Below are 27,622 nucleotides of genomic sequence, written 5' to 3' on the forward strand. Positions count from 1 at the left end.
TATTGATCAGACAAATGAAGAAAATTGAAGATGTCACTACTTTGGGCTGAGGGAAGTTGTGATGAGTGAGCTTTCTGGCATTTCATAGATTGAGTCTGTGAAAAAAAGAGGTGAATTAGAGAAGCAATTTTCACTTCACATCACCTCTCCACCTGCTGTTATGTGTTTCGATACTGAGGCAATTTTCACACCTTCAGCTGCATATGGTGCGGTCATAACAGTAGTTTCACATCTTTGTTTTTAAACGCTGTAGCCTATCTCTTGAAAGTGGTATTTTTGTGATGTGTGATTTGCCTAAACCACATAAATCAATGGCCAAATGTGTCTTTTTAGTGAATTCATCCCCTCTCAGCTCTGGGGTTGTGAACATGATAATTTTATGCTTCCTCATAGCTGTGTGCTTGTGCGTGTGACTTTTCATTAGCTTTTTACTAAATTAGTCTCCAGCTGGCGAAACACTTGCTGATCAAACATGTTTTTAACACACTGTATCATTATTCCGACATATCGCGCATGCCCTTCTGAGCATTTCTTGTTGTGCTGTAACGATGCCACAACGCCACAATAAAGGGCGGGAGGGAAAGGGGAATTTTCCAGGGTTCAGTTTTAGGTTGAGGTCTTGTTTATAGTTTTTAAAAATGGCAATCCTCCCACTTCTCAGTACACACAAGCTGTCAAGATTTCTACAGTGGCAGTGTGTTTTTCCTAATGTGGTAACTTGCAGTGAAAGGTGTGGCTCCCCAGTGACCCCTCAGCTAACCACATAATCATACAGTAACTCTGTTTCACTGGTTTTATTTTGTTGACCACCGTCACATTTACACTATTCTAGTGAGAAACACTATGACGATTAACAGCGTAGTGATGCATCTCCATAATCCAGTATTCTCTTCTATTTAGAGAACCAAATCCTGCCTACTTTCCAGCTATTTACTGTTTTGTTAGCTTTCATTGCTCAACTTTTCTCATTAAAAGCTGTCTTGATTCATTTTCAAAAGCTGGGACATAATAGTAGGGGTTGTATGTCTGTACTCTAACAGATATACTCATGTACTGGCAAGTAAAATACAAAGAAACCCTCTATGAGAAAATACATTAACTGGATATCTTTATGTCTCTCCACAGTCAACATTTAACATATTTAACTGGACTCTTGTTATGTTCTCTCTCTTTTCCCTCAGTGAACAGAGCATCTGCCAGGCGCGGGCCTCGGTGATGGTCTACGACGATGCCAGTAAGAAATGGGTGCCCATCAAGCCTGGGCAGCAGGGCTTCAGCCGCATCAACATCTACCACAACACTGCCAACAACACCTTCAGAGTGGTGGGCGTCAAACTGCAGGACCAGCAGGTGAGAGAAGCAAAATAAATAATAATTCTCCTCCCTCAGATGCATTTTTACAGATCACAAGTCTGTGATGCTCAGTGGAATTCAGGACTCATGAATTCCGTGATGTAGTTTGTAGTTCTTATCCTCAAACCGCCAAATATTTTATCATTAACGACTTGTGAGCATTCACGAGATCAAGAAGATATGATCCAAAAGTTGGTCGCGTTAGGCTTAAAGTATCCTGCATTAGCAATATCACGCCATATCCATTCAATTTGGGTTTATAACATTGAACGCTGGTCGTTGGCTGAGGTGTTCATGTTTTTTGCTTTCAGCACAGTGCCAAGTCAGATATATCAGAGCTTTCAGAAAATCATAATATAGTCATATAGTCATAATCATGACTTGGAAGTTGGTGTAAAGCTATTTACAAGTCGCAAACTCGAGAGAGAGAGTTTAAACAGGTTTGCCAGTTGAGAAAAATTATTGTTGTGCTGTTTTTTTTAAGGCAGTTCTTTGGAACACTGGTACCGTAGAGGTTAGAAAATCAGTATGGAGCTGGTATAAAACAGCCGGTAAAATGTGAAGGAGGAAATAAATAAGAATCTCTTTCCACTCCCTGAACACCAACCTTTGACTGTAATACTTAATCAACAGTTGTCAATACATCTCCTGCCTTATGAGTTACCAGTCAGTTGCACATGATCAGATCTATAAAACGTTTTAATTCACAGCTTCATTATCCCTCCCCCATTGCAGGTGGTGATCAACTACTCCATAGTGAAGGGCCTGAAATACAATCAGGCCACCCCGACCTTCCATCAGTGGCGTGACGCCCGCCAGGTCTACGGGCTGAACTTTGCCAGTAAGGAGGAGGCCACCACCTTCTCCAACGCCATGCTGTTCGCCCTCAATGTCCTCAGCTCACCCGACGGTGGAGGTAAGGATTCATCACATATGGTATGAATTAATCTTTTGGGTATTTTAATGCACACCTTTGACCACTATTGGTGTATCCCATTACACAGTCCTCTCTATTACCTTTTTATTATGGACATCCTTCATGAAGCGCTGATGCCCAGATTTGTATTTGATTTCTTGGGAGGCTGTGAGGTTTTTTGGAGACATTTTCTGAAATTTTAATCAAATTAAATGGCTCGTCTCAATAGAGACATGAGAGGCTGAAGTTTTTGAATCTTAAACTGGTGTTGGAAACCTGCTAATGGAACCTTAAATGCACTTTGGTTCAAATTACAACCGAGTGTCTGGAACTGTAAACTGTCATCTGTGATCCGTTTAATTCTATTTTTTGCTCTCAAGGTCTGGAAACCACAATCAAATAATCCACATAGTTTTGAATGTTTTCAGCAATGTTTTTTTTTTGACTGCCTTTACACTCTGTAATGGATACTTTCTGAATAGAGCTGTTAAACAGAATGTACATTGTATACAGACAGCAGAAGCATGTTGAATATGATTAGGAATATTGAAGCAATACATTTAAACAGATATCAATAATCTAAATGATTGATTATATGTCCACAGTCAATACACTGCACTATTCAGAGCCTATGTAACTACTTAACTAAGCTGTACTACCCTCTGCTGGTTAATAACATATACTGCAGCTACACTCTGCACACTAAACCAAACAATAATATTGAAATCAGAGGCTGGTTGATTGCTGACTGAAATTTGTCTTCTTTTAAAGATATATTATTATATATATAATATTTGTTGTGGATATTTTCACTTACATTATGGTGCATTACTTTTCAGTGCTTTCCAAAGTAAAACATAACTCTGTATTGCAGGGAAGCAGCATGATTAGAGATGTAGTTAAATTGGCGGATTTGTAGTTTTTTAGGGTTTTTAAACATGGATATGAATAAATTCTGCTGGAATCCTGAACTGCACTAGCAACATCTTTTTTAGTTACTAAATAGCTTCTGACCAGCTCTGGTTACAAGCTACTTATAAGCTGTGTGTGTGTGTGTGTGTGTGTGTGTGTGTGTGTGTGTGTGTGTGTGTGCGTGTGTCTAGATATTGAGTGAGAATACCTTTGAGTGTTTTAACTGCGGTGTCATCCAACCCCTTCCTTGTGACCCTCCTATTGGTGGCTAAAATATCCCATGCGGAGCCTTAATGTCGGACCCCACCGTGCTCACATGGCAGCCCTCCTTTTTTTGGGTGCATTTGGATGTGGGATCCTGGGCCTCGTCATGCAAGGCAAAAGGGTCTCTGTTCCTGGGAAGCACTTCCTTACTTACTCAACCACGTTGTTTATGCTACTTCTTGCTGAAAGAAGTTGTGGCCATATAGAAAGTAGTATCATATAGTGCTGAGTGAGTCTCTCATTATGCTGACTCCAGAGATTTCACCTGGTGTCCTCAGAAGGGTTTCTTCAGCCATCATCATTCTCAGTAAGTGTTGTGCTGCAGAGATATGTGCCCACTAGCCATGCATGTTTTCCATGGTAAGAGAAGTTGAGCACCAGCCATTTTCTAACTATGATAAAAGTAGACTGCTTTTTTTGGTGTGAAGGTAATTGTGCATTGTTTTGTTTACAGTGGTGGAAACTAAGTACATTTATTCAAGTACAATTTTTTGGTACTTGTACTTAATAGTATTTCCCTTTTATGTACTTTTAGAGTTCTACTCCACTACATTTCAGCTGGAAATATAGTAGTTTTTACTCCTCTACATTTATTTGACAGCCACTTTTCCTAAACAAAAATTCTACATAAGAAATATTTGATGAGCTTACAAAATACAATGCATTGCTAACTATTAAACCACTGGTTCCCAACCTTTTATGGCTGTGACCCCTCACAAAAAAAGCCTGTTTCTCGTCTGGGCTCCTTGTCAAGTTTCAGATGTCTATGAGTTGTTTCCACCAAGGAGTAATTTCCCCTCCCAAAAACTTACCCAGTATTTCACACGTCAGTCCGGGAGTCAGAAAGGGAGAGGACAGCCTGAAAATGATGAACTTAACAATGTATCTGTTCAGAGCAGGAGATTTACCAATCTGTAGTGCAACGGAAGTTAGTACTTATTTAAGTGAGACAGACAGACAATCCTAAACAGCTCTAGTAGCCTTAGTATCAGTGACTTTGGGAAAAGTAAGGGAATTAAACAAGGCACCAGACACCCAGAGAGCATTGAGATTCAAAGAGCACAAATAAGAATAAAAGTGACTTTGAGACGTGTCATTTTTAAGGAAAGGTGGCAAAGTGATTGTATCCATCTCACTTGTTGCTACTACTTCTGTTGTTAATCCGTCATCTTTTAAGTTGGTGGCTTTGTGAGTGTTTAAAGAGAGAATGGCAGTACAAGAGGGAGTAATAATTGATCTTCCTTTGATCACATTAAGACAACTCGCAGATATGCATACACATTTGTCGCCTGAGCTCCAATGAATGCTACAAGTCTGATCAGGCCTTCTCTTCCCCTGGGCTTCCTGTTTTTCCGTTGACCTTTACCATGGCAACAACCAGAGCCGTATACCATACAGTATGTCAGCACACACACAAACACATATGCACGGGGTGATAATTGTCTCCGTCACATCTACCTCATTAATGTATGCAACTCCCTCTTAGCATCAGATCCATTGTGATCTGCTTATTCAAGATCAGAACTGCAATTCTAAAATACTTAATTAAGCCTGATCAGAGCAAACAGTCGGCTTGCAGAGAGTTTCTTTGCTTTTAATCGTCAGGATACTTGTTAATTATAATGTGCAGCTTTGCGAGAGAAGCAAATAATTAGCATTAGCTAACAAGCACAGTTCAGGGAAGTGTCAAGGAGGAAGGGGAACAAGACATCTTCCAGGCATCACTTCTTTTCTTCTGTGCTTCTCATTATAGTAGCTCAACAAAAGAAATCCACCAACCAGGGTCTGCCATGGCAGCCTGAATTGAAGCACGCCAGCCTTCTTAGTTATTGCCTGATGATGGAAAAACACTACTTAATGTTAAGGGTTTGGGGCAAAAGTCAAGTACATTTTTTTATATGGCCCACAATTACAAATTTAGGTAAACGGGAAAAAATGTCGCAACAAAGGAAGAAACCTCAGGAAGAGTAACACTAGGTGGACAGACTTGCTGTAAGTACATAAAATAAGTTACATTATTCCACTTTTAAAAACATTAAAACTGTCTAATTATTAGCTTAAAGCACTTTTATTTGCCTGTGTAAAAGGTACTGTCAAGAAGTGTGTAGTTGATTGATTGGTTTAATTGATAGCATATAATATTAGAGCTACAGTGCGGGACTTTTACATATAAATAAACGTCCGTTACATTCAAGCCCTTGCCAAAAGAGTACAATCATACAATGCTGATTAAGCCAAGGACCACTAGTTAAAATCTCTCTCTATTCGCATTATAGGCCTTCCGGAGTTTTAAAATCTGGTAGTGATGTGTTATATGCCAATGATTGGTTTGCCAGAGCTTATAGGGGAGTGACTGTGGCAACAGCAGCAACTCAGTATGGCAGAGCATATATGTCATATCTTGCTGTCAGAAGGGAGAGTAAAATGCGCACTGCAGGTTAAAGTATTAAAAACAATAGGTTAAAAAGTTTGAGGCAAAAATGGTCACATTATAGCCCATTGTTGTGCTCTGTCAAAAGGGTTGAACAATGCATCGAAACAATCCCAGGTAGTTATAATCATCACTTTCAGTCCTCGCTGTGGTCCAGGCGGTGCTTTTCCAACTGCAGTTTGAAGCCACAGCTCTGCCTCATGTTGACTGCCCCCATTGCCCCGCCTGCCACACCTTTGCTCCAGACACAGCCAACAGAAATATCACCCGTGGGTGTTCTTGATATGATATGTGATAAGCGCTCTCCCTGATTCTCCCCGTTAATAGCCGCCCCAGAATGAGGCTCTAACTCCGTCACTCAGTAGAGGGGGGGAGCTGAAGACGAGTCTGTAGTTGGTCAACAAACAAAGTGCTAAACTGAGATTATTATGTGGCCAATGGTGACTTCATTACAGTGGACAATAGGGACTTAAACGCTAATGAATTATATCTTGACCAATCCCAAGTATTTTATACTCAAGAATCCTTTAGCTCATGTTAAATGCGTTTTGATTTCAGATTTGCATGATATCGTCTTCTGATATTTCTGTTTATTCCACTCTCTTAGATTCTTCTCTGCTGTGGTTTACAGTTGAAATTACTGTGGCTGTCAAAATGTTAAGCAAATTACATTATAAACAGCTTGTTGGCTCTCTGGGGCAAAGATCCTCATATGATGCCTGCTGTTGTCTGTTCATTCAGTAAATACAGCTTCTGTTCCTACACTCTCTGTGACTCTTTATATAAGATGATTGTGATTTTGAGGGCTTGTTTACGGAAATCTTAAAATGACTCCCTATTAATCTCCCACATACACTGAGACTGAAAGACGTTACATACATGTATTGGTTATAGTCCATGTTTAGACCTGTGCTGAATCCTACAGTAAAAACAGTCCAGAACGACACTAAACATTTTAACGGTATAGGGTGGCTATAAAGGCACACATCTAATTGAGATGAATAGAATGCAGAGTGACAAAGCTACCAATGCATTTTCATGCAGTGAACAGATGGGTGAGGGAAACTAGAAGTTGAAAGGAGAAGGAGAGGGGAAAGTTTAAAGGGACGGAAGGTGAGGTGTGATGGCTACCATGCCTCGGCCACAGCCTCACTGTCTGTGGTACACTCTGTATTGTGCGGTTGTTTGGCTTCTAATAGCATCTACTGCAGTAAAAGCCGATATTCAGTGCCAAGTGGGAGTTTTCTTAGCCTTTAGAATCTTTTATAAATAGAAAGTTTACACATAAAAGTAGAGCGGCAGATCAGCAGCTTAACTTAATTACGAGTGCAGATGATGGCTGACGTGTGGATTTGTATTTTTATGTGGTTGATTTTTTTTTCACCTTGTGTCTTTCAGTCCAGTTGTCCAGCGTCAAAATGGGCCCTCCTCAGAGGAAAGCGAGGCACAGAGGAGGTATGATTTCTAACCGCTGTATAGAAGAGCATACATGAAGCTGTCTTTGCACAGAAAAGCCAACATTAAAACATATATTATTCAAATTCTGAGCATATGGAAGAAGACTTTTATGATACAAACAAAGCTGTCACGGTCATCTTTTTGCTGCTGCTTCTAATCTCTAGAAACCCCTACAAGGACAATGCAGTCATTGATGTTCTGATCATTGATGATAGTGTTATAAACAGAGAGGCAGTCAAACTACGCATTTGGCTTGATTTATTGAAACAGAAAGTGAGAAAAGAGCAGTGACATCCTTCCAATTCATAGGATGATGGAGCAACATCAGATGCACAAAGAGAGGGAGCGACGAACGTCAGGATCAGGTGAGGCTTAAACAGACACACCCACACCCAGCTATAATAACACACACTCTCTTACACATGCTGCTGTGGAGACCAACATGAATTGAAGGCTGAAATAGCGTTTGCTCCTAGCTACGGAAGCATTCAAAAGAAAACTGTCAACAACAAAAAAAGTCATAGCACACTCCAACTGTCAATAGACAGCTGCGCTGGGGAGCAAATGGATATTTGCTCTGCTTTGTTTGTTTTTTTATTGAGGGAAATGGTCACTGTTGGGTCAGGCACACGTTACTTTCCCACAGCAAACAGGTGAATTCAACATTAATAAATTCCAGATTTCAGACCTTGATATGGTAGGTTCCTGGAGGCAAACAGGCTTTCCCACTGTCGTTTGTGTTAGTGTTTCCCGCCTTAGTTTTAACCACTACTCCCCAGTTTGTATGACCTTATGCTTTTTTATCCATGCACACATATAAATGTTCAAGTCTGCCCCTTTAATGCACATACAGACTTAAACATCCTCCTTTGTCCCTGCTGTCAGTGGCGATATCAGTACCCCCCTGTCCCTGCAACATGCTCTACTGCCATCTCTTTCTTCCAGCTACTGTTGGGGGGAAATGCCATATGCTTTCTGACCATGGCTCAGTCATGTTGCATTCTGCTGCTTGTTTTGCTTTTTATGATATTTTGATTCTTTCTTATTTGCTATTGGCTTCTGTTTTTGGATTGCTCCTGATTTTCTCATCTTTACTTGCTTGGTTGCTCAGTTGGTTGCTTTTCATTCTTCTCACGTTTTTCTCTTTTCTGTTTTCCTTTGTTTGTTGCCCTCCTTCGTCCTCCTCCTCGTATGCATCTCCTCTTTCTTTCTGTCCTCTCTCTGTCTTTCTCTCTCTGCCCGTCACAGTCGTTTCCACTCTCCAATATAAAGTCTCCACCCCACCCACCCACCCAGACACTCCTCCTGAGTACAGACAGTACAGGGCTAGCACACTGCCACCCTCCTACGTCCGTGTGGCCTCTTCCTCTCCTCCCTCCTCCGCCTCCTCCTCTCCCTCTCAGGAGAAAGAGGCGGGGGCTGCTAGGGACAAGGCTCAGCTCTCCTCTCAGCTCTCCACCTCACTCGCCTCAGCCTTTTCCCCAGTCCAGGCAGGAGTGACCACCCAGGGCCGACAGGTCCGTCAGATCCCCCTGTCTCCTCCCACAGCAGCCCGCCACCTACACCTTCAACAACAACTGCAGCAACAAGACATCATGCTCCCCCCTAAACACGGCACCTGGTCCGCCTCCCATTTGCAACAAATGTACGCCCAGTTGCCCCCTTCCTCCTCCCCTCCAGTTATGATGGCCATGCCTGTGAAGCAGGGTTTGCCCTCACAGCCCGTCCTGCCGATGGCTCATCCCCTCCCACCCCTGAGCACTAGGATGAAGCCCCCACCTCTTGACCCGAGCTCCATGACAGGCCCTCACCAGTACCCCCAGCACCAGCCCCACCCTCACTCCAACGGCCAGCCAGACGACTCCTACTCTCCTCATTCTCAGCATCTGCCACTCACCCCACAGTACTGCGAGGCCGTCCCCATGCCTCCTCTGATAGGTCAGACAGCCCCAGGCCCCGCCCCTAGTCACCAACCCCAGTACGCATCCACTTTCCACCCTCAGCAGCAACAGCATCCGCAACAACAACAACATCAGCAGTTGTTCTACCAACAGGCCCAGCCCCCCACCACTACTACCTCCTCTTCCTCACCCCCCTCTTACACTGCCATGTCTGATGGGGGCTCGCCCAAGAAGACCCCCTCCCCCGTCCCCCAGCAGGCCCCCGTGGTCAGCAGCAGTAAGTATGAGGAGGAGAGAGGAGGAGGTAGTCTCTCAACAGAGGGATGTTACATGTGTACTGTGTGTGTGTATGTGTTTGTGTCTCACCCATAGTGCTACACAAGAACCTTAAAAACACAAAATGTACCCGCCCATAATGCCCTTCACACCCATAGTCCACCCACACAGGTGTTTTCACATGTTGTCTGATTAGACCTCTTCTTAGTACTGTGAGCACCACACGAAGAGGGTGAGAAAACTGTTATCAATTTTATATAGATATGGATATCTATGGATATCGCTACCCAGTTAACTTAGTAACAGTAATCTGACTAGAGGTCTAATCAGCCTGTATTTGAAATACGTGTGTGTGTGTGTGTGTGTGTGTGTGTGTGTGTGTGTGTGTGTGTGTGTGTGTGCATATAGCCTTTAAACTTTTTGAACAATCTAGAACTCATTGACACTTTTATACGTAGTTCTCCAATTTCAGCACCATACAGCAGGTAAATAGGACTTTGACTTGTTGTACCACGAAAAGCACAGCTGTTATTAGTAACAATAAAGATGTCATGTGTCAGTGGGTCATGGTAGTGAGCCAGTGAAACCCTGAAACTGAAGCAACTGGATGGAATTCAAACATCATCAACTGTTATTTACACCTGTGCTTTTCTTACAGTGACATGTCAAAATGTCTTCTGTGGAAAAGGCCTACAACTCTAACATAAAAGCAAGAAACCTAGCAGCTATTATGACCCAGTATGTGAATGTTTTTGACCAGCCAAGTCAGCCACCTGACTTCAATCCTGCTCAACAGGTGTTTCGTGTACTGAAAACTATGCTGAGGAAAAATGCCACCATGAATGGTAGCAGTATTCTCACCAGGGGTAATACCATGTGTTTGCCAATGTTTATGGCTCATAAACTTCAGCAAGTCATTAACTCCAAGTGCAAGCAAATATTAAGATTACTTTATTTAAGGTTGTGTTCACTTGTGCAATTACTTTCTGTCCCCTAATATCAGAAGACTGTATTATACAGGGCTACAGTTTCTACACTGTTTATCCCTCCCCAAAGTCGGCACTTTAATCTCAGTCATTGTTTCAGTTGAAATCCAACGTGCTGGAGTACAGAGAAAACACAATAAAAGTGTAGTAAGTAAGTATGACATACATCTCTTTAGATTTACCTCCTGGTAGCTTTAGCTTTCCATTCATTTAATTATGCTCTGGAAGGATCAAAGTTTTGTCACCTTTATTTTGTCATCAAAGTAACATTATTGCCACGTGGTTATGCTGTTTGGGGCTTTTTTAAATTGCTCTTGGTTTTATTGTTTCATGTGGCTGCCCCTGTCACTTTCACAAGCAATACTGCAAACGTAGATGTTGCTTGTTTGCAGCCTCTTTCTGTCATGTGGGATAAGGTGTCACTGTAAGTACAGAAAATGAGAGTAGACAGAGATTTACATTAACATCTCTAAAATAACTAAAAAATCAACATATTTTAGACCAATGCTGCCTTTGCTCTGCATGATCTGTCTTTAAGGCAGCTCACATTAAATGCAGCCCTGCTTCTTTCCTTCAGAAAATCGGTGTCAGGCCTTCTCATTCATTCAAGGTTAATGTGTGGCCTTAAGCAGTTTGTTGCTTTCAGCTATCTTGGATATTTGAGTTTCCCACCTGCACTTACTGAGCCCCCAAGGAGTTTTCAAAACCATCCCCATTTGCAACTGAATTACCGTAAGACAATAATATGTTGTTGTTGGCTAATTTACCAAATAGCCAATATCCCTCTCTCCATGGATATGACTACTGTAATGTGTAAATCATTTGAAGTTGCTGCACAAGCGCTACCCAGTGGTCAGCAGTCTTGTAGTAAACAGTTGTCAGGTGTTCATTATACAGTGAGAGAGCATATCATTCCTTCAGTCTTCATACAACTTTCCAAGGGGCAAGAAAGGTAAGTCAACCCATACCACCCATTAACCAGTATCTAATTCTGCCCCTCCCAGGCCCCCCTGTCTCTGCAGGTCACCCATCTATGCTTTCTGTGGCGCCTCCTCCAGCTGCAGTTCCAGCACCCATGGCTGGTCCTCCAGCCCCACCACCACCACCAGGTCCACCTCCCCCAATGGCAGTGCCCCCACCCATGCCCCCTCCACTGCCCACTGGTGGAGGGCCTCCTGGGGGCCCACCTGGGGTCCAGCACCAACCTTCAGGACTAGCTGCAGCACTGGCGGGAGCCAAACTACGTAAAGTGCATAGGGTGAGCCTCCATGGTGAAAGCTCAGGAGATGTAGGTCCAGTCCTTCTGGTTTTATTTAATCAGTCGTTAATTGTTGAAGCCATGTCATTGGTGTATTTTGTGGGGAGGAGGTAAGGAGACAAAGAGCACTCTCAGTCGAGAAACCTGCACAGCAAAAAAACTGAAGCCGATTTTAAAATGTGTTTTTCAGGATGAGAGCAGTCCGCCCGGGTCTAGTGGCAAAAGTGACTCCAACCGGTCTAGTGGTGGCAGTGGTGGTGGTGGGGAAGGACTGATGCAGGAGATGAATGCCTTACTAGCTCGCAGGTAAAACAGTCACACACACACCCGTCACCTTTACCTTAAATTAATCATATCAGAGGAAAATACCTGTTCTGTCAGCCATTCTGTTCCACTTTACTTGCTGGAAATGGTTATCTCAAAAAGCTCTTGTAGTACTATTTTATCACTGTCTCAATCTTTCTGTACTAGTTACTGAGTTATTTGTATGTCTATGTCACATTTTGCTCATATACATGTTTCCTCCTCTCATAGACGGAAAGCTTCAGAAAAACCTGATGAAGTAAGTCTTGTGCCTTTGACATTTTTGGAAATGTGCAAGATGAGGAGATTGATACACTAAATATGAAGCTGGCGCTGGCAGCAGGTTAGCTTAGCTTAGCATCAAGACTAGAACCTGGGGCAAACTGCTAGCCTGGCTCTGTCCAGGGTTAACACAATCCACCTCCCAGCACATGTAATACTTTGTATGTCACTTTTTTTTAAACTGTACAAAAACTGAAGTGTAAAAAATGGCATGTTATGGTTTTACGGGGGTCGTGTGACAGACAGTTACCAAGAATTAGTCCAACACGACATAAAACAACAACTTGCTGCTTTTTATGTTTTTGTATGGATGAAATAAACAAGACATAACCTTTAGAGGTGCGTGTAGGCAGATTGAGTTACTTACAGAGAGAGCAAAGCTAGCTAATGTTCCCCAATTGCCAGTCTTTGTGCTAAGCTACGCTTATCAGCTATTGGCGGTGCCTTTATATTTAGCATACAGATATGAGATCTCATCTAATTCCTGGCAAGAAAGCAAATAAGTGTATTTCCCAAATGTCATCTAACCTCATTGGGAAACTTATAGTAACACTGAGTGACTATTGTGTAATGATAATACATTTCTCTCTCTGCTACAGGATGACTCCAGTGGTCGAGGGCCAGGTCATCAGAACTCAACAGGTACAGAACAGCCTTCCCACCAGAATTTTGTACAACACGGCCAGTACATTTGTATCTACAGTTTTTTTTTAAATTATTATTCTTTATTTTTACAGGCAAGTCATTAAGAACAAGTTCTTATTTACAATGGCGGCCTGACAAGTGGGATAACCACTTAGGGAAAAGGAAATAGGGCTGAAATAAATACAGTACATTAGAAATACGTACAGTTTTAGCAATTACATAAAATACAATTAAAAACACAATACAGTATACAACACTAAAATGGTTTATTTGACATATTTTGTTGAGTGGTTTTATTTTATGCCATGTGTGCTTTCCCCTTCGCCAGATGCTGTGAAGAAGCCATGGGAACGATCCAACTCTGCAGACAAGTCGTCTCTGGTGTCCAGGTCTGTGGATAAGAGGAGGAGTAAAGAGAGTGTGGTCGTCATATGAAATAATAAACCTCTAGCATTAACCACAGGGATTTCAATAATTGTCTAAACGTGGCAAAACTGTGTTTAAGAAAAAACCTGTATAACAAGATGTAATCCATACGTATGTGGTTTGTAGCACTCATCCATTGAAAAAACACTTGGCTCCTCTTATTCAACTCATTTATTATTTTGTGTTGCAGGGTGAGACCCATTGGCAGCACTAGTGAAGCTGACACAGAATTTGACAGGATGAAACAGGTTGGTAAAATGTTCAAATGTGTTTTATTACACAAAGGATATTAAGGGTTTATACTGTCTGGATTAACGATTTCACACACCCTGTGTTTTGTGAACTCACAAGCAGATCTTGTTTTACAGGAAATTTTGGATGAAGTTGTACGCGAGTTGCATAAGGTGAAAGATGAAATCATTAACGGTAAGCAATGCTTGTAAAGTTCATGGCAGTATCCAGGGGCACAAAGCATGTTTAATCATTTAATCTTTTCCAAACACTACTTTTTACAACTCACTGGCAGGAAAACTTTATTATTTTGAGTAAAATCCTAACAAAAAGTGTGTTGGTTTTATAATTCATAGCAAGCAGGAAGTTTCACTCCTTAAAATGCCGCGTTCTTTTCTTGCAGCCATCAGACAAGAAATCGGCAGAATCAGTACATCCTAATCTCATCTGAGCAACAGTAGGAGAGCAAGAGGAGGAGCTGGAGGTGGATGGACATGCAGATGCACAGACGTGAGGACCAAGGAATGTTCTCTCAATGTTTCTGTGACCTCGCGATGCCATGATGCAAGTTGCAGAGATGTTGTGCCAACATTTGAGTCTGCTGGACAGCGAAAAAATGGAAGAAAGAAACAGAGAAGAAGCGAGAAGGGGGTTAATGAGATAGAGGAGCAGAAGGAACAGAAGGATGGATAAAGAACGATTAAAAGGACTGATGAACTCAAACAGAGGATGAGAATGTACTAAGATGAAAGGATGGACGGACGTTCGTGCTGAGTTTGGTGTTGTGGTCCTCTCTGTGCACCTATAGACTCAGTCAGCCCAGTTTTGCAGCTCTTTGTTCTCTGTTCAGTCCAAGTCTTAAGAAGAAAATATTTTTGTTTTCTAAGTTTTTACTGTTTTATTATTTAAAAACTGTGGTGATAATGATGATGCTGTTGATTACAATGAGTATTTTATTGATATTATAGAAGGAGAAAGGAATCTTGCACAGCATTTATGTCAGCCTTTTATATTTTCTATTATTATTTTGTGGTTAGTTTATCCCTAACTATTTGATGATAACAAGCACAATACGGGCATCATGGTGCTGCAGACTCACCTGCCCCAGACTGGCATATATAAAAAAAAAACAAAAAAAAAAAGAAACTGGCTTTTTATGACCTTGTTCATACTGGTGTTGTGCGTCTAACCTTTTCTCTCCAGAGATGTTGGAAAACTTATTAATGTTTGAACCACAATTAGCAACTTCAATAACCTCTTTCCTTCGCATCCAAGGCTTGACACATTACAAATGAGCAATTGATTTTTTGGCAGTTAATCAGATAACACACAATAACAGTCTGCTCTACAACTCCAGTGTGAGCGAGGGATACGCTTCTCTCTACCCTTTCAGATGTGTGAAATCATTGAAACTTGGGGATCATTCAAAAAACAGGCCAACACATGTAAATGTGCCACCTGGTTTTACCTAGATATAAAACAATGTAGTACTATATATTAGTCATCCTATGCTTTGTGAACCTCCCAAGTATGCATGAACCCCCCCATCTCTATTAATTCGTTTTTTTATTTGGTTTGAAAAAAAGAAAAACGGTGGTACATTTATTATAGTGGTTTGTTTCCATGAAGATTCCCCTTTCTGTATATGAGAAGTTGAACTTGATAATAATGGTAGCAAAGTGGGGAAAATGAAGGGGGTTGCTCTGGCAATATGCAAATCTTACCTAGGTAAAAATGTGCAGAAGGTGAATGGTAGGCCTATGTGATGGTAGCTAAATGTGTCTTTGCAGGAAGGACTTGTTTGAATATCGGTTGTTGCATTCTATCCACTCTGTCCGCTCTCAACTACGTTCTAATTTAAAATCTGGAAGTAAATTCATTCAAACAAAAACAGACTGCGTCAAATCAAACTGTGTGTGTGTGTGTTTAAATATCATTAATAAATTATATTTAATTAAGCAAAATTAATATTTAAGAAAACTCACATTTGGTTACCACAAAACACATTCAGGAAATGGAAAACACAAACTCAATATTTATAGTTGTAATCTATAATCTTTTTTTACTGTTTTCATGTATAGTACAGTCATTTAAATATAAAGAACAAATATCAATCACAACACATAGATTAAGATGTACATACAGGTGGGCAAAATAACAAACACTGTGCAATAGAATGGCTCTGCAGTAATTGCTAATTTGGTAAAGCTTGTAATGTTTTTATTTGTAAGTCAGAAGTGCTGCTTTGCTGTCGTTAGAAGACTTTCATTGAGTGAAGGTCAGGGACAACTTGTGAGCACTGCTCCTCTTTGCTAATGCTGTTTTCTTTTTTATGGCCTATTTCAACATGACATTACGTATCGTTTTGTATTTTGTGTTGGATGCACCTGCAGTTCAGGAAGTGAATATCAGGCGTAATTGTTCTCTCTTGTTGCCTGGCACACTCACAACATGAAAATTGTGATTAATATTTGTCACTGGCTGTATTGCTGGTGCACTGGCTGTGACCACCCAAAATTTATACAGGGTGGCGATCTCTAAACTCATGAAGACAGGGGAAAGAAAAAATGGCAAAACTGCATGAGCAAGGGGGACCAGTGGCCTCAATAAGACTCTCACTAACACTGACTCAAAGAGTCTTAATGGAATATTTGCTGAGCAACATTAGAGACTCAAACTTGAATTTTCTAAAGAACTACTACTTTTGCACTATACAGTGTTTCTGTTATTTTGTCCACTTCCTGTAGATATAATCAAACATGTTTACAGCACAATGGAGCAGCAAACAAGCAGAATGGGGCGTCACTGAAGAAAAGGCTCCTCTTACTGACAGGTAAGTTTCAATGCTCATTTTCCACCTCAGCACTGTTCTGCATGATCAATGGTGAAATTGTATTGAGTAATCTGAGAGGCTTTCGTAAGCCTTGATTCTCAGAATCGAAATTCTGAGAATCTCAGAAAAGAAATTCTTAAGAAGCCTGACATTCGGCAGGAAAAATAGAACACAGAGCTAGTGACATCTCCGAGATGATGAGAATGTATGTGACCTGTAACCTATAAAAATGAGGTGTTTTTCTGTTCTGAATACTATTATCATTGTTGTCTCCTGTTGCAGATAAGGAAATATTAATGTTCATCATTATTTTCTCCTTCTTGTATCAGTGCCATCCCTGTAACACAGCAAAGGGGCCTTCTGTTTATAGCAGGAATAGAAGCATGAAAACTAACAGGGTGAAGGAAACAACCTAGCTGTAACCGAATTCTCTTCCCATTTCCATTAACTGTATGTATGAAACTGAAATGTGCACATTCATTTGTCCTATAGTCACAGTACAGTACAGGACAGATTTAGGTGAGAACATGTATAACATTTATGTACAATAACAGCCACACACAAAATCTAAACAAGAGAATATAATATTTCATAGTGGTCAATTAGATTATTAACTGACTGAAATTCACATTCCTCTTTAAAGGGAAACATAAAGAGTGAAACATAATTAGTCACAGATTTATTCCTGCTTGCTTAGCTTGTACTCCCGTTTGATTCTGGCATAGGGGCCGATGCTGTCATCAAACACAAAGTCCCATAATACCCGGATCCAGGAAGTGTGTTGAGGCAGGGAGTCATAATACTCTGCTGCGATTTGCTTGACCTACAAATAAGAGAGAATGAAAACTTAAAAAAAAAAAAATTATATAGAAGAACGTAAATTGTATGTCAGATATACATATAAACACACATCTAAATTGCAGATGTAAAGTGTCAGAAACATCTCGGCGACTAACTAGTCTAATTCAACATGTCACCTGATTTCTGTCAAAGAAATTACCACAGATTTTCATTTTATTTCTATTCCAAAGAGACATTTTAAAAATATAATCCTGAAACATGTATCACTTGGTAGTTCAAAAATGGATTCTTCTAATCTAAAAAGGGTAATATTCCCTCTGTTAAGAAAGAAATAGCTCATAAACTAAATCATTTTCAAACAAATTGTATAATTAAAGCAGTTTCTAGCTTGGTATCTCACTGTGAATCACTTCATGCTCCTGTGGTGTTTCAGTTAATCAGTGACTGAGCCTGGCCTTTCATCTGATAAATATTTGCAGTTGATACCTTTCTGTTTGTTTCTGAAAGACAGGAGAGGCCCGTCTTATCTGCCCACACCCGGTGGTGATGTAATGTTGCAACCGTCCTCATTCTCTACCACTCAACCAATAATACTCTCAGAAAAAATGACTCAAGTTCAGAGTTTACCTATTGGAAATCTAGTCATGATTTATCACAGTAACAGAGTCTCACCTGAGGTAGCTTACTGCCAGGTATGCTCGGGAAGTCGTGGTGCTCCATGTGATACCCAACATTAAAGGTGATCAAGTTCAGTGATCCATAGTAAGAATATGTCTCGTGTCCTTTCAGGAACATGTAATGCTCGGCTATGAAATGTCCAGAGATGGGATGCAGTCCCATACACAGGATAGAACCTGCAATCAGGTAAACAATGGGCTTCAGCCCCCACAGATGGTAGATAATTAAATCTACTGTGAGCTGAACAACTGCGTTCTGGATCTCCAAGCGACACACTGGCTTAGGATTGACCACCAATGGGCGAAGAGCGTAGAATAAGGGCTGGAGAAAAAGCCAGAGCACCTTCCTGGCCGGGGTGCAGAAGAACCATCCCTCAATGTCTGTAGGGATGTCAACATCCAGCTGGTCGCCACCCAGATAGCGATGGTGGTCGATGTGGTACTTCTTGAAGGAGGCAGAGTAAGGCAACCCAATGGGCAGGTTGGCCCACATGGCAAACCAACGGTTCCACTTCGCCAGCTTGTTGCCAAAGGCCACATTGTGAGAGATGTCGTGAATAGCCAGAGTCAGGGAGTGGTTGATGCAGCCTCCGAAGGCGTAGGCCCAGAAGAAGATCCACTTCCAGGAGAGGTCATGGACTAGGTAGCAGGCCAGGAGCTGGGTTAGGACCATGCCTGATACCACCCACTTCAGCTGGGGGTCCGGACCCATTAGAGACTTGATCTCTGGATATTTGGCTGAGGAGAGAAGCAGACAGAAAAAAGGGATGAGAAGGCTGAAGATAATAAAAGAATGCAGCAAAAGCAGAAGAACGTTAAAGGTTTAGGAAAAGTTTTAGAGTTGAAAAGAGGAGGACAATAAAGGGAACCAACTGACAGTTTTAATTTAAATAATTACGTGGGATCTAAATAAAGTAAAATATCTGTTATGAATCCAGCAGAGAAAGCCATTTACCAGGGCTCGTTCAATGTTATTTTCAACTTATGACTGGGTAATACTTTGTCACGATACTGTGTATCCCAAAGAGCACAATCGAGCATGTTGCATGCCCTTCTCCTGAGAAGAGCCTGCTGACAAAGCCATTTTTAATTGGCAGAGGTGTTGTTTTGCTGAGGGACAAGAAACACAAAGGAAGATACAAGGGTGTGATGTGTTATGCTGGCAACCCCTTATAGCCCACTTAGTGAAACATAGTTGGTGCAAATAAGTCAGAAAGGGTTTCGTCCTATCCATTCAAAATTCAGGATCGCAGGGGTTAAGACTTGTAACTCATGCAAATCTGGCCTGCTTCTCATCACGCCTTCAGCTCACCTCTATGTAAAGTGGGATCAGTGGTAAATGGTAGGTAAAGAACACCAGAGTATCAGTGACATTATTGGTGCATGTAGCCTAAACCCTCTTTCTTCAGTTAATGTTTAGCCAAGATGACCCAACACACATATTTACACATTCCTTTTTAATATACATAAACAGTAGGATTTAAAAATAATCAACCATGAGGCAGCATCACAACCATTAATCATGTGCGTGACTTCACAAGCTACTGCGATGGCAAGAGCTGATGTACTATGAAGTTTATGACATGCAAGCCGAGGCCAGAACTGGGTGCCAAACAACTTGCTATTCAATTCATAAAACTGCTCATCAATCAAAACATCCCACAAGATAGTGTAAAAAAGGAACAAGCTTTGACCCACACATCCCTTTGCCTCTCCAAGCAGGGCATGGGACAATTAAACACAAAACACTTTAATAATTCAGGGCTCAGCAGTGTCAAACAAACCATCACATGCGACCACAAGACTGCTGGACAAAGCCATGATCAAATATACATCAAAAGGTTTAGATGATGACCAAAGATAACTGTTCTAAATACAGATTTGATATCCTTGAATAAAATAAGAAATGATGACACATACAGTGCACAGTTAAGGCAAATATTATCTTGCATGAATCCACTAAATACAACAAAAGTGGTTTAAGGCGGTTTGTTTGAATGAAGGTTATTCTGTCAGTGATCCTCCCTGACTCTCATAGAAGCCTTTCGCCTCATGCATTGCATTGCGTCTGTGTTTGTCATGAGCAGTGAATGTGTCTTGTTACCTAGCAAGCCCATGGCCATTGTCACCAGCACCTGATATCAATATGCTGTTATTGTCTGACAAGAGAATTCAAGAGAAATTAAGGCAGATTGGTTTACACAAAAATAACTGGCTACAGCCTTCTGTGGAATTTCCAAGCAAAACTAAATACATCTTCTGGTATTTAAGTGTCAGGAGTGATACTGAAACATGCCATTCCTCTCGCTCCATCTCTATCTGCCTATCTACACCTTACCAGCATGGTGACTATGTTAATGTAGGCTTTGCTGCTAATATGCATATGTTCTCTTTCTAAAAAGTAGTGACTTTTACCCACAAAATATCTCAAAATTACCGTAAATTGTCGTGGAAATGGACTAAGCAAATAATAATTAAGTGAAAACCAACCATTGTCTTTGAAGAATTTATTAATAAAAAGAGAGTGACAGAGAAGTACTACAACAGAAAATCAGCTGGTCCAGAGACCTGCTGCCTAGCGGCTTTGGGCATTTGGCCCTGAGCAAAGGGATGCATAATCATTTACACAGTCTAGGTTTCTATGTTTTGGGGAACAGAAATCCTCTCCCGGCCTTGAATGAACATTGAAGCAGAGGAGAGGAACAGCAACCTCAACCCTACATGTGGGGACAGACTAATATAATGAGTATACTGATACAGAAAAAGTTAATAATGAGAGAAAAAGTTGAGGATGCCAAACTATAACATAAAAGATTAAATGTAAGAGGACATTTTCTGCCATTACATAAATAATGCAGCCACCCACGTTAAGTCAACTGTGAGAGTAAACAATGTGAGAAACATCCACTCATGTAATCTGCTTTAAATATTAGTCATATTTCTTATGGAAATGATACTGTGTTTATCTCTGACAACCATCTGCACTGAATTACAAGGTATGTAATATATTTACCTTAAAAAGCTGCAGTTTCAAAGAGATACTTTTTCTACGTGTAGCCTACTTACAAAAAGGTGGTGTAACTTCCATTACGTAAGGGAATTATTCAAATTTGTGTTTATCTTTCAGTTTTTCCCCTCCATCCACTGTGGACTGATAGCTCGTTAAGCAGCGGCTAATAAACAGGTTTAACCGGCTGCGATTTTAAATGGGTTGCGGTGAGAGAGGGAAAAAAAACTTCAACTTAATACACAAACTAACCCGACATTCAATTCAGCAGATTCCTCAGCGTTGACAAAGCCTTATTAATTTCTTCCCCTAATTTCTTACCCAGAATTTCTTTTCTTCTTGAAGTGTGCGGCTGATCATTGTAGACCCATTCAAAATCGTGTCTTCCACCTGTTTTCCCCATGGCTATCCTTTCTCTGGACAAGGCAACCGGCTCTGTGGCGTTAAGTGTGTCATCAAACCTTCACAGCGTCGGGGCACACCCACTGTCACAGGTTGCAGGCTGAAAGTGTAAGGTGTGATCACAAGCTCCTCCCCGAGGAGCTGAAGGAGGGATTAAAGTTGGCTGTGCACCTGCTGACCATGCTCTCCACCTTCATTACGTTCTCTCGCGAAAAATAACAGTAGTAGCCTAATGATATTAATGATATTAGGCTACAATATATTTAGAGGGATAAAATGCAGTAGGGCCTAAATACAGTCCAGACAAGTTGCTCTATTTCTTGACAGGACCACCTTTGTTGTTAGGTTGTTCGTCCCCATCCCATGAACATGTTTGTGTTTTTTTTATATTTTCACTATGTAACATAAGAACCTGTTGAATATCAGTGGAGTTACTATTGATGCCATAGCAGAAATATGTTATAATTTCACTCTTAAGTACCACAAATAGGCCTACACTGAAGTCCCACATATGGGGTTTCCAAATTGTTGAATGTGTTTAGATTTCTTCCTGAATACACTGTAAGCACAAGACATGTAGCCTATTGCTAAGTTGACATACATTTATTTTGACCATTGATTAGTCATTTTTCAAGCAAAAATACAAAGCAATTGTTTGTTCCAGCTTCTTAAATTTGAGAATCTGCTGCTTTTCTCCATTTTATATTATAAATTGGGTTTTGGACTATTGCTCATACACAACCTAACAGGCTATCTGAATGCGTGACCTTGGCCTCTGGGAAATGTTACTTTAATTTCTAAATTTCATGGACCAATAATTAACCAAATAATCAAACAAAAAAGACAACATATTGTTCAGTAATGAAAATTATTATGCAAGCTTAATTTGCAACTACATGTTAAATTGTACAAATGAGTACAAAGCTGAGGTGTTGGCCAAGAGTCATATATAGGCTGATGGTTTGTCCTCAGACACACATACACACACACACCCCTCAAAAGTATTGGAACGGTAAGGCAAATTCCTTTGTTTTTGTTATTCACTGAAGACATTTGGGTTTAAGATCAAAAGATGAGTATGAGACAGTTCAGAATTTCAGCTTTTATTTCCTGGTAGATGTGTTAAACAACTAAGGACATACCACCGTTTGTATTAGACCACAGCATTCTTAGGTGAGCAAAAGTAATGGAGCAAAGAATCTTAAAGTAAATAACATTTAACATTTGGTGGTATATCCCTTGCTTGCAATAACTGCCTCAAGCCTGCGACCCACTGACATCGCCAAACTGTTGCATTCTTCATTTGTGATTCCAGGCTTTTACCGCAGCTTCTTTTAGTTCTTGTTTGTTTCGGAGTGTTTCTCCCTTCAGTCTCCTCTTAAGGAGGTGAAATGCATGCTCTATTGGGTTGAGGTCAGGTGATTGACTTGGCCAGTCTAAAACCTTCAATTTTTTCCCCTGATGAAGTCCTTTGGTTTGTTGGCAGTGTGCTTTGGGTCATTGTCCTGCTGCATGATAAACGTCCACCCGATTAGTTTCAATGCATTTCTCTGTAAATTGGCAGACAAAATGTTTCTGTACACTTCTGAATTCATTCTGCTGCTACCATCATCAGTTACATCATCAATAAATATTAATGAGCCTGTTCCAGAAGCAGCCATGCACGCCCAAGCCATGACATTACCTCCACCATGCTTCACAGATGAGCTTGTATGCTTCGGATCATAAGCAGTTCCTTTCTTTCTCCACACTTTGGCCTTTCCATCACTTTGGTGGAGATTAATCTTGGTCTCATCGGTCCATAAGATTGTGTTCCAGAACTTTTGGAGGGGACTGTATATATATGGGCCTACATATATATGACACTTTTATGGCACTTCTGTCAATACTGTACATATCTACACTCCTTATATTTAGGCTATGTGTAAATTTGGATCTATTCCATTTGACCATTTCTGTCAATTATGTAAAATACTGTGCATATCACACTCTCTTATATTTAGATTTTTAGATATTTTATGATGCGTAAAGCCACCAACTGTTTCAAAGAATTTCTGATTCTGATATTAAATTGAAGCATTCTTCTTCTTCTTCTTGAGGGTTTAATGGCGGTTGGCAAACCAGTTTAACGGTGCATTACCGCCAAATTGAAGCATTCATGTTTGATGGAACTTTTTGCTGACTTTCCAAGTCACGCGAGACCTCAAAACTGGAGCATTGTGGCGACGAGAGTACATGAGTGTAGAGTTGTTGTCGGAGAGGGAGGAGGAAGGCTGAGTGTAGACAGGAGGGAAAGAGAGAGTGTAAAAAAAAATAAAATAACAAGCATACAAGTAGGAGGAAATACAAAATTAATCATGGCATCAGGGGACACCCTGTACATAGAAACGGACGGGTCAGAAATGCCAGCCGAAATAGTAGAACTGCACGAAATCGAAGTAGAGACAATCGAGACAACAGTTGTTGGAGACGACGGTGAACACCAGCCTATGATCGCCTTACAGCCTCTTGACACGGATGATCCAAACTCGATTCACCCGCACCAAGAGGTGATTCTGGTGCAAACGAGAGAAGAGGTGGTGGGCGAGGATGACTCTGAACTGCACACGGACGACGGTTATGAGGATCAAATCCTCATTCCGGTGCCCGCCGTGGAGGAGGACTATATCGAACAGACTCTCGTTACTGTGGCCGGGAAAAGCTCGTCGACAGGCCGGATGAGGAAGGCTGGAAGCGGAAAGAAAGCGGGCAAAAAGAGCTACCTGAGCGGGGGAGAAATGGGCAGAAAATGGGAACAGAAGCAGGTCCAGATAAAGACTTTGGAGGGGGAGTTTTCTGTTACTATGTGGGCATCAGGTGAGTTCAGAGTCCTGAGTGAATTCCTGCAAGCTGGTGCCTCGCTTTGTTCTCAGCATGTGTACCGTGTGACCGGGCCTAGTTGGGGCCTTGTCCTCCGCTAAAGTAGGAATTATTTCTCTACTCGGAGCCACTTAAACTTCATTTGAAATGTTTTTGTTTTTATGGGAAGCCATGTTTTATGTGTCGATGGGCGCCGCCATATTTCCCCGGTGTAGAAAGTATGGCGGCCCGAAAAAATGGCGTTTATTTGGCCGACGAAGATGGCGGCGAGAGTGGGAGCGAGTGCAGCTGGCTCCGCTAGGCCGCTGTGGCGCAGTTCAGTTCAACTGTTACGGCGGTGGTGCATTCAGGAACCCCTCATACTTTACATGTCCGAGACTTTAAACACTCCTTATATGATCATATGGGTTCAATTTCCTGTGTCCAAAAGTAGTTCCCTTGCTCGCTAATGCTCTATCCTAGTGGCTATTTTGTGGTTTAAAAGGTGACAGGGCATTTCCATTGTCAAATTGGTAAATGATATTTCAAAGTGTAACGTTAGCGTAGGTCTTTCGCTTAATGAACAGAATTAAAAGCTAGTTATTTATAGGTAGATTATAAAATATTAAACCTTATATTACGCCAAAATAAGAAGTCGTAAAATCTGTTGTGTGTCTTTTATTCTTTTCCACCATTTGTTAAAAAAAGGTACCATGACACTGTGGCTATGTGTACTAAGTAAATGTTTTGAATGCACACTACGTTTTTCTATTATTAGTAACATAAGAGAGTGTCAGGAAATATGGGGAAGTAGGGGATAAATGTTTAGCTCTGAATGGCTTCAATCAATTTGTACCACATGTTCTGGCACTGTTTTAATTATCAACACATCTGTCCCTCTCATTCAGATGACAAGAAGGACATAGACCATGAGGAGCAAATCTCTGGTGAAAACTCTCCTCCAGATTATTCTGAATACATGACAGGGAAGAAGCTTCCTCCTGGAGGCATACCAGGCATTGACCTCTCAGACCCCAAACAGCTGGCCGAGTTTGCAAGGTAAGTGTTCACCCAAACAAAATGATTGTGAGTCAAAAGCAGTGGGCCGGAATAAACCATTTTTTAAGAGAGAAATTGGTTTGCTTCACTAAAGGCCAGTTAAAGGAACATTGTTAAATTCTGTGATTGTCCAAAAGTGAAAGAAATAATGCTATATATATATATTTTATTATATAAAATAGTTAAACCAACACATTGCATTGCACACACAGTATGGAATGTAATATGGAATCAAATATCTGTGGCCATGCTGGACCAAAAGTGTTTTTTCTTTTCAAATGTTTGTGTTTCTAGGAGTGTAGATATTTGTGTGAACAATCTATAATGGTGTGACCACTTATTTCTGTTGCAGAATGAAGCCAAGGAAAGTAAAAGAAGACGATGCACCCAGGACGATAGCTTGTCCACACAAAGTGAGTGCAGTGTTCTCTTTATTACACCCGTTTACATTACATTTATTCATTTAGCTGGCGCTTTTATAAAAAAAAGCTTCTAGTTGGCAACTAGAGCTTCATTTATACACATTCCTCAGGGTATCGCAGTGGGGAATTGAACCTTGGTTTCCCACACCAAAGGCATGTCTTATCCGCTGAACCAACACCACCCATATTTTATACATGGCTGTGCAATGGATGCAGGTTCAGTGCATGAACAGAAGCTTACTCACTTGTACTGTATGTCTTTATTATTGACATGTCCTTTACTGAGAACATGCATGTATTCATTACAGGGGTATAAGGAACATTTAAGCACTCTGAGCTGATGCGATTCAGTTGCTAAAGCTACACTGTCAAGTGCATATGGCCTGAGTAATAAGCTAAATGTTTCTCTCCCGCTAAGGGATGTACCAAGATGTTCAGGGACAACTCAGCGATGAGAAAGCACTTGCATACCCACGGGCCTCGTGTGCACGTCTGTGCAGAATGTGGCAAAGCCTTCGTCGAGAGCTCAAAACTGAAGAGGCATCAACTCGTACACACAGGAGAGAAACCTTTCCAGGTGAGTTCCTTCACTTTCTGCGTGACACACTTTATTTTCCTTCTTCTACAGAAAGTTGCATAATTTTACTTTATTAGTAGTAGGAAAAGAAAATGTTGGCATAGAAGCCTTGCGTCAGAGCAGTTGAATACAAACCTTGTATTGTCATCTGAAATACCTGCTGTTGACAGATGATCAGTTATCTGTGAGCCATGTAGCGGTGTTAACTTAATCTCTCATCTCCAGTGCACATTTGAGGGCTGTGGAAAGCGGTTCTCTCTGGACTTTAACTTGCGCACACATGTGCGTATTCACACTGGAGACCGCCCGTATGTGTGCCCCTTTGATGGCTGCAACAAAAAATTTGCCCAGTCAACCAACCTGAAGTCTCACATCCTCACACACGCCAAAGCCAAAAACAACCAGTGAGCCCTAAACCCGGCTAACGACAACAACGTGAGCATACACTGGAGGACTCTAACCTGAATCGCCGCTCCTTGACAAACTACTGTCCCGTGGCTTGCTTTGTTGTGAGATAAGAAGTCCCCTTTGTATCATCTCTAGATAAAAGGTTTAAACAGAAATGACCTTTTCTCACACTTTTTGATATACATGTGGAGGTTTGAACAATGAACTCGTGACAACCCCGCCCCCTCAGGCATCCTACCCTACTTTGGCGCTCCCTGGATGGAACAATTTACCAATTTTCTTCTTGTGAAGATGTTAGTTAATGGATCTGCGCCTAAACTTATTTATACCTTAATACAGCCAGTTTAAAAGTTTTTGCAATAAATGTAAAGTTTGCATCGATCCTCCAATGACAATTTTGTATTTCCCCCAAGTGTGCATATTGTACACTGTTTGACATAAGCTCTGTGGTAATATGTAGTAAGATTGTCCCTGTAGCTCTTGATGAAAGGTTTCTCAGTTTGTTTTACCTCCCCCTTTCCTCTTCATGGGAGTGTGTTTTGAGGGGGGAGTTTGGTGGTCTTTGCATATTTTCATTTTGTACATCAGAATCATGTAGATAATAGCCATGTGATTTTCAATTATCACTGATTAAAATGTTTTTTCCCCCCCTTGCACCACCAATAAAGTGTCATTTGTCCTCCCACAATTAAAGCGCAACATAATATAATTCTAGTGTTTTTCTACAATTAGCTGTTTTAGTAGCACATGTAATTTAGAGACATACTGGAGCAACTCAGGTCATTGAGATATGGGGAAGTTCTTATTCAGAAATGTTCTATAACATTTAAAACAAATCTGAACCTGGTACCAATAAATGCTCAGACAGATGAAAAAGGACCTAGTATCTGGCTGTTCTCTTCAAGCTCATAGCATCTTTAAAATCATCTTACAGCTGGTAAGTGCAACAGTGATTT

The 27,622-nt window shown here is 41.0% G+C and overlaps 3 protein-coding genes across 3 annotated transcripts; 2 read left to right on the forward strand and 1 right to left on the reverse strand.

The window, feature by feature from the left end:
* Positions 1-1,158: 1,158 nt before the first annotated feature.
* Positions 1,159-14,808, forward strand: evla (Enah/Vasp-like a). Its single transcript, XM_046062006.1, has 13 exons — positions 1,159-1,350; positions 2,089-2,269; positions 7,274-7,331; positions 7,644-7,699; positions 8,583-9,512; positions 11,502-11,755; positions 11,946-12,061; positions 12,290-12,317; positions 12,940-12,982; positions 13,314-13,374; positions 13,602-13,659; positions 13,780-13,837; positions 14,046-14,808. Exons 1-13 carry the CDS (start codon positions 1,159-1,161, stop codon positions 14,081-14,083), a joined length of 2,073 nt encoding a protein of 690 aa, XP_045917962.1. The 3' UTR covers positions 14,084-14,808.
* Positions 14,809-15,683: 875 nt separating this feature from the next.
* On the reverse strand, positions 15,684-21,480 carry degs2 (delta(4)-desaturase, sphingolipid 2). The gene is made up of 3 exons (XM_046062908.1): positions 21,282-21,480; positions 17,949-18,691; positions 15,684-17,298 (listed from the first exon to the last, which is right to left on the reverse strand). The coding sequence occupies exons 1-3, from the start codon at positions 21,361-21,363 to the stop codon at positions 17,155-17,157; spliced, it is 969 nt and encodes a 322-aa protein (XP_045918864.1). The 5' UTR covers positions 21,364-21,480; the 3' UTR covers positions 15,684-17,154.
* Positions 21,481-23,611: 2,131 nt separating this feature from the next.
* On the forward strand, positions 23,612-27,322 carry yy1a (YY1 transcription factor a). The gene is made up of 5 exons (XM_046062501.1): positions 23,612-24,218; positions 25,109-25,259; positions 25,612-25,672; positions 26,100-26,258; positions 26,484-27,322. Exons 1-5 carry the CDS (start codon positions 23,720-23,722, stop codon positions 26,664-26,666), a joined length of 1,053 nt encoding a protein of 350 aa, XP_045918457.1. The 5' UTR covers positions 23,612-23,719; the 3' UTR covers positions 26,667-27,322.
* Positions 27,323-27,622: the final 300 nt, after the last annotated feature.

This window comes from Micropterus dolomieu, linkage group LG11 (assembly GCF_021292245.1).
Source record: "Micropterus dolomieu isolate WLL.071019.BEF.003 ecotype Adirondacks linkage group LG11, ASM2129224v1, whole genome shotgun sequence".
Taxonomy (NCBI): domain Eukaryota; kingdom Metazoa; phylum Chordata; class Actinopteri; order Centrarchiformes; family Centrarchidae; genus Micropterus; species Micropterus dolomieu.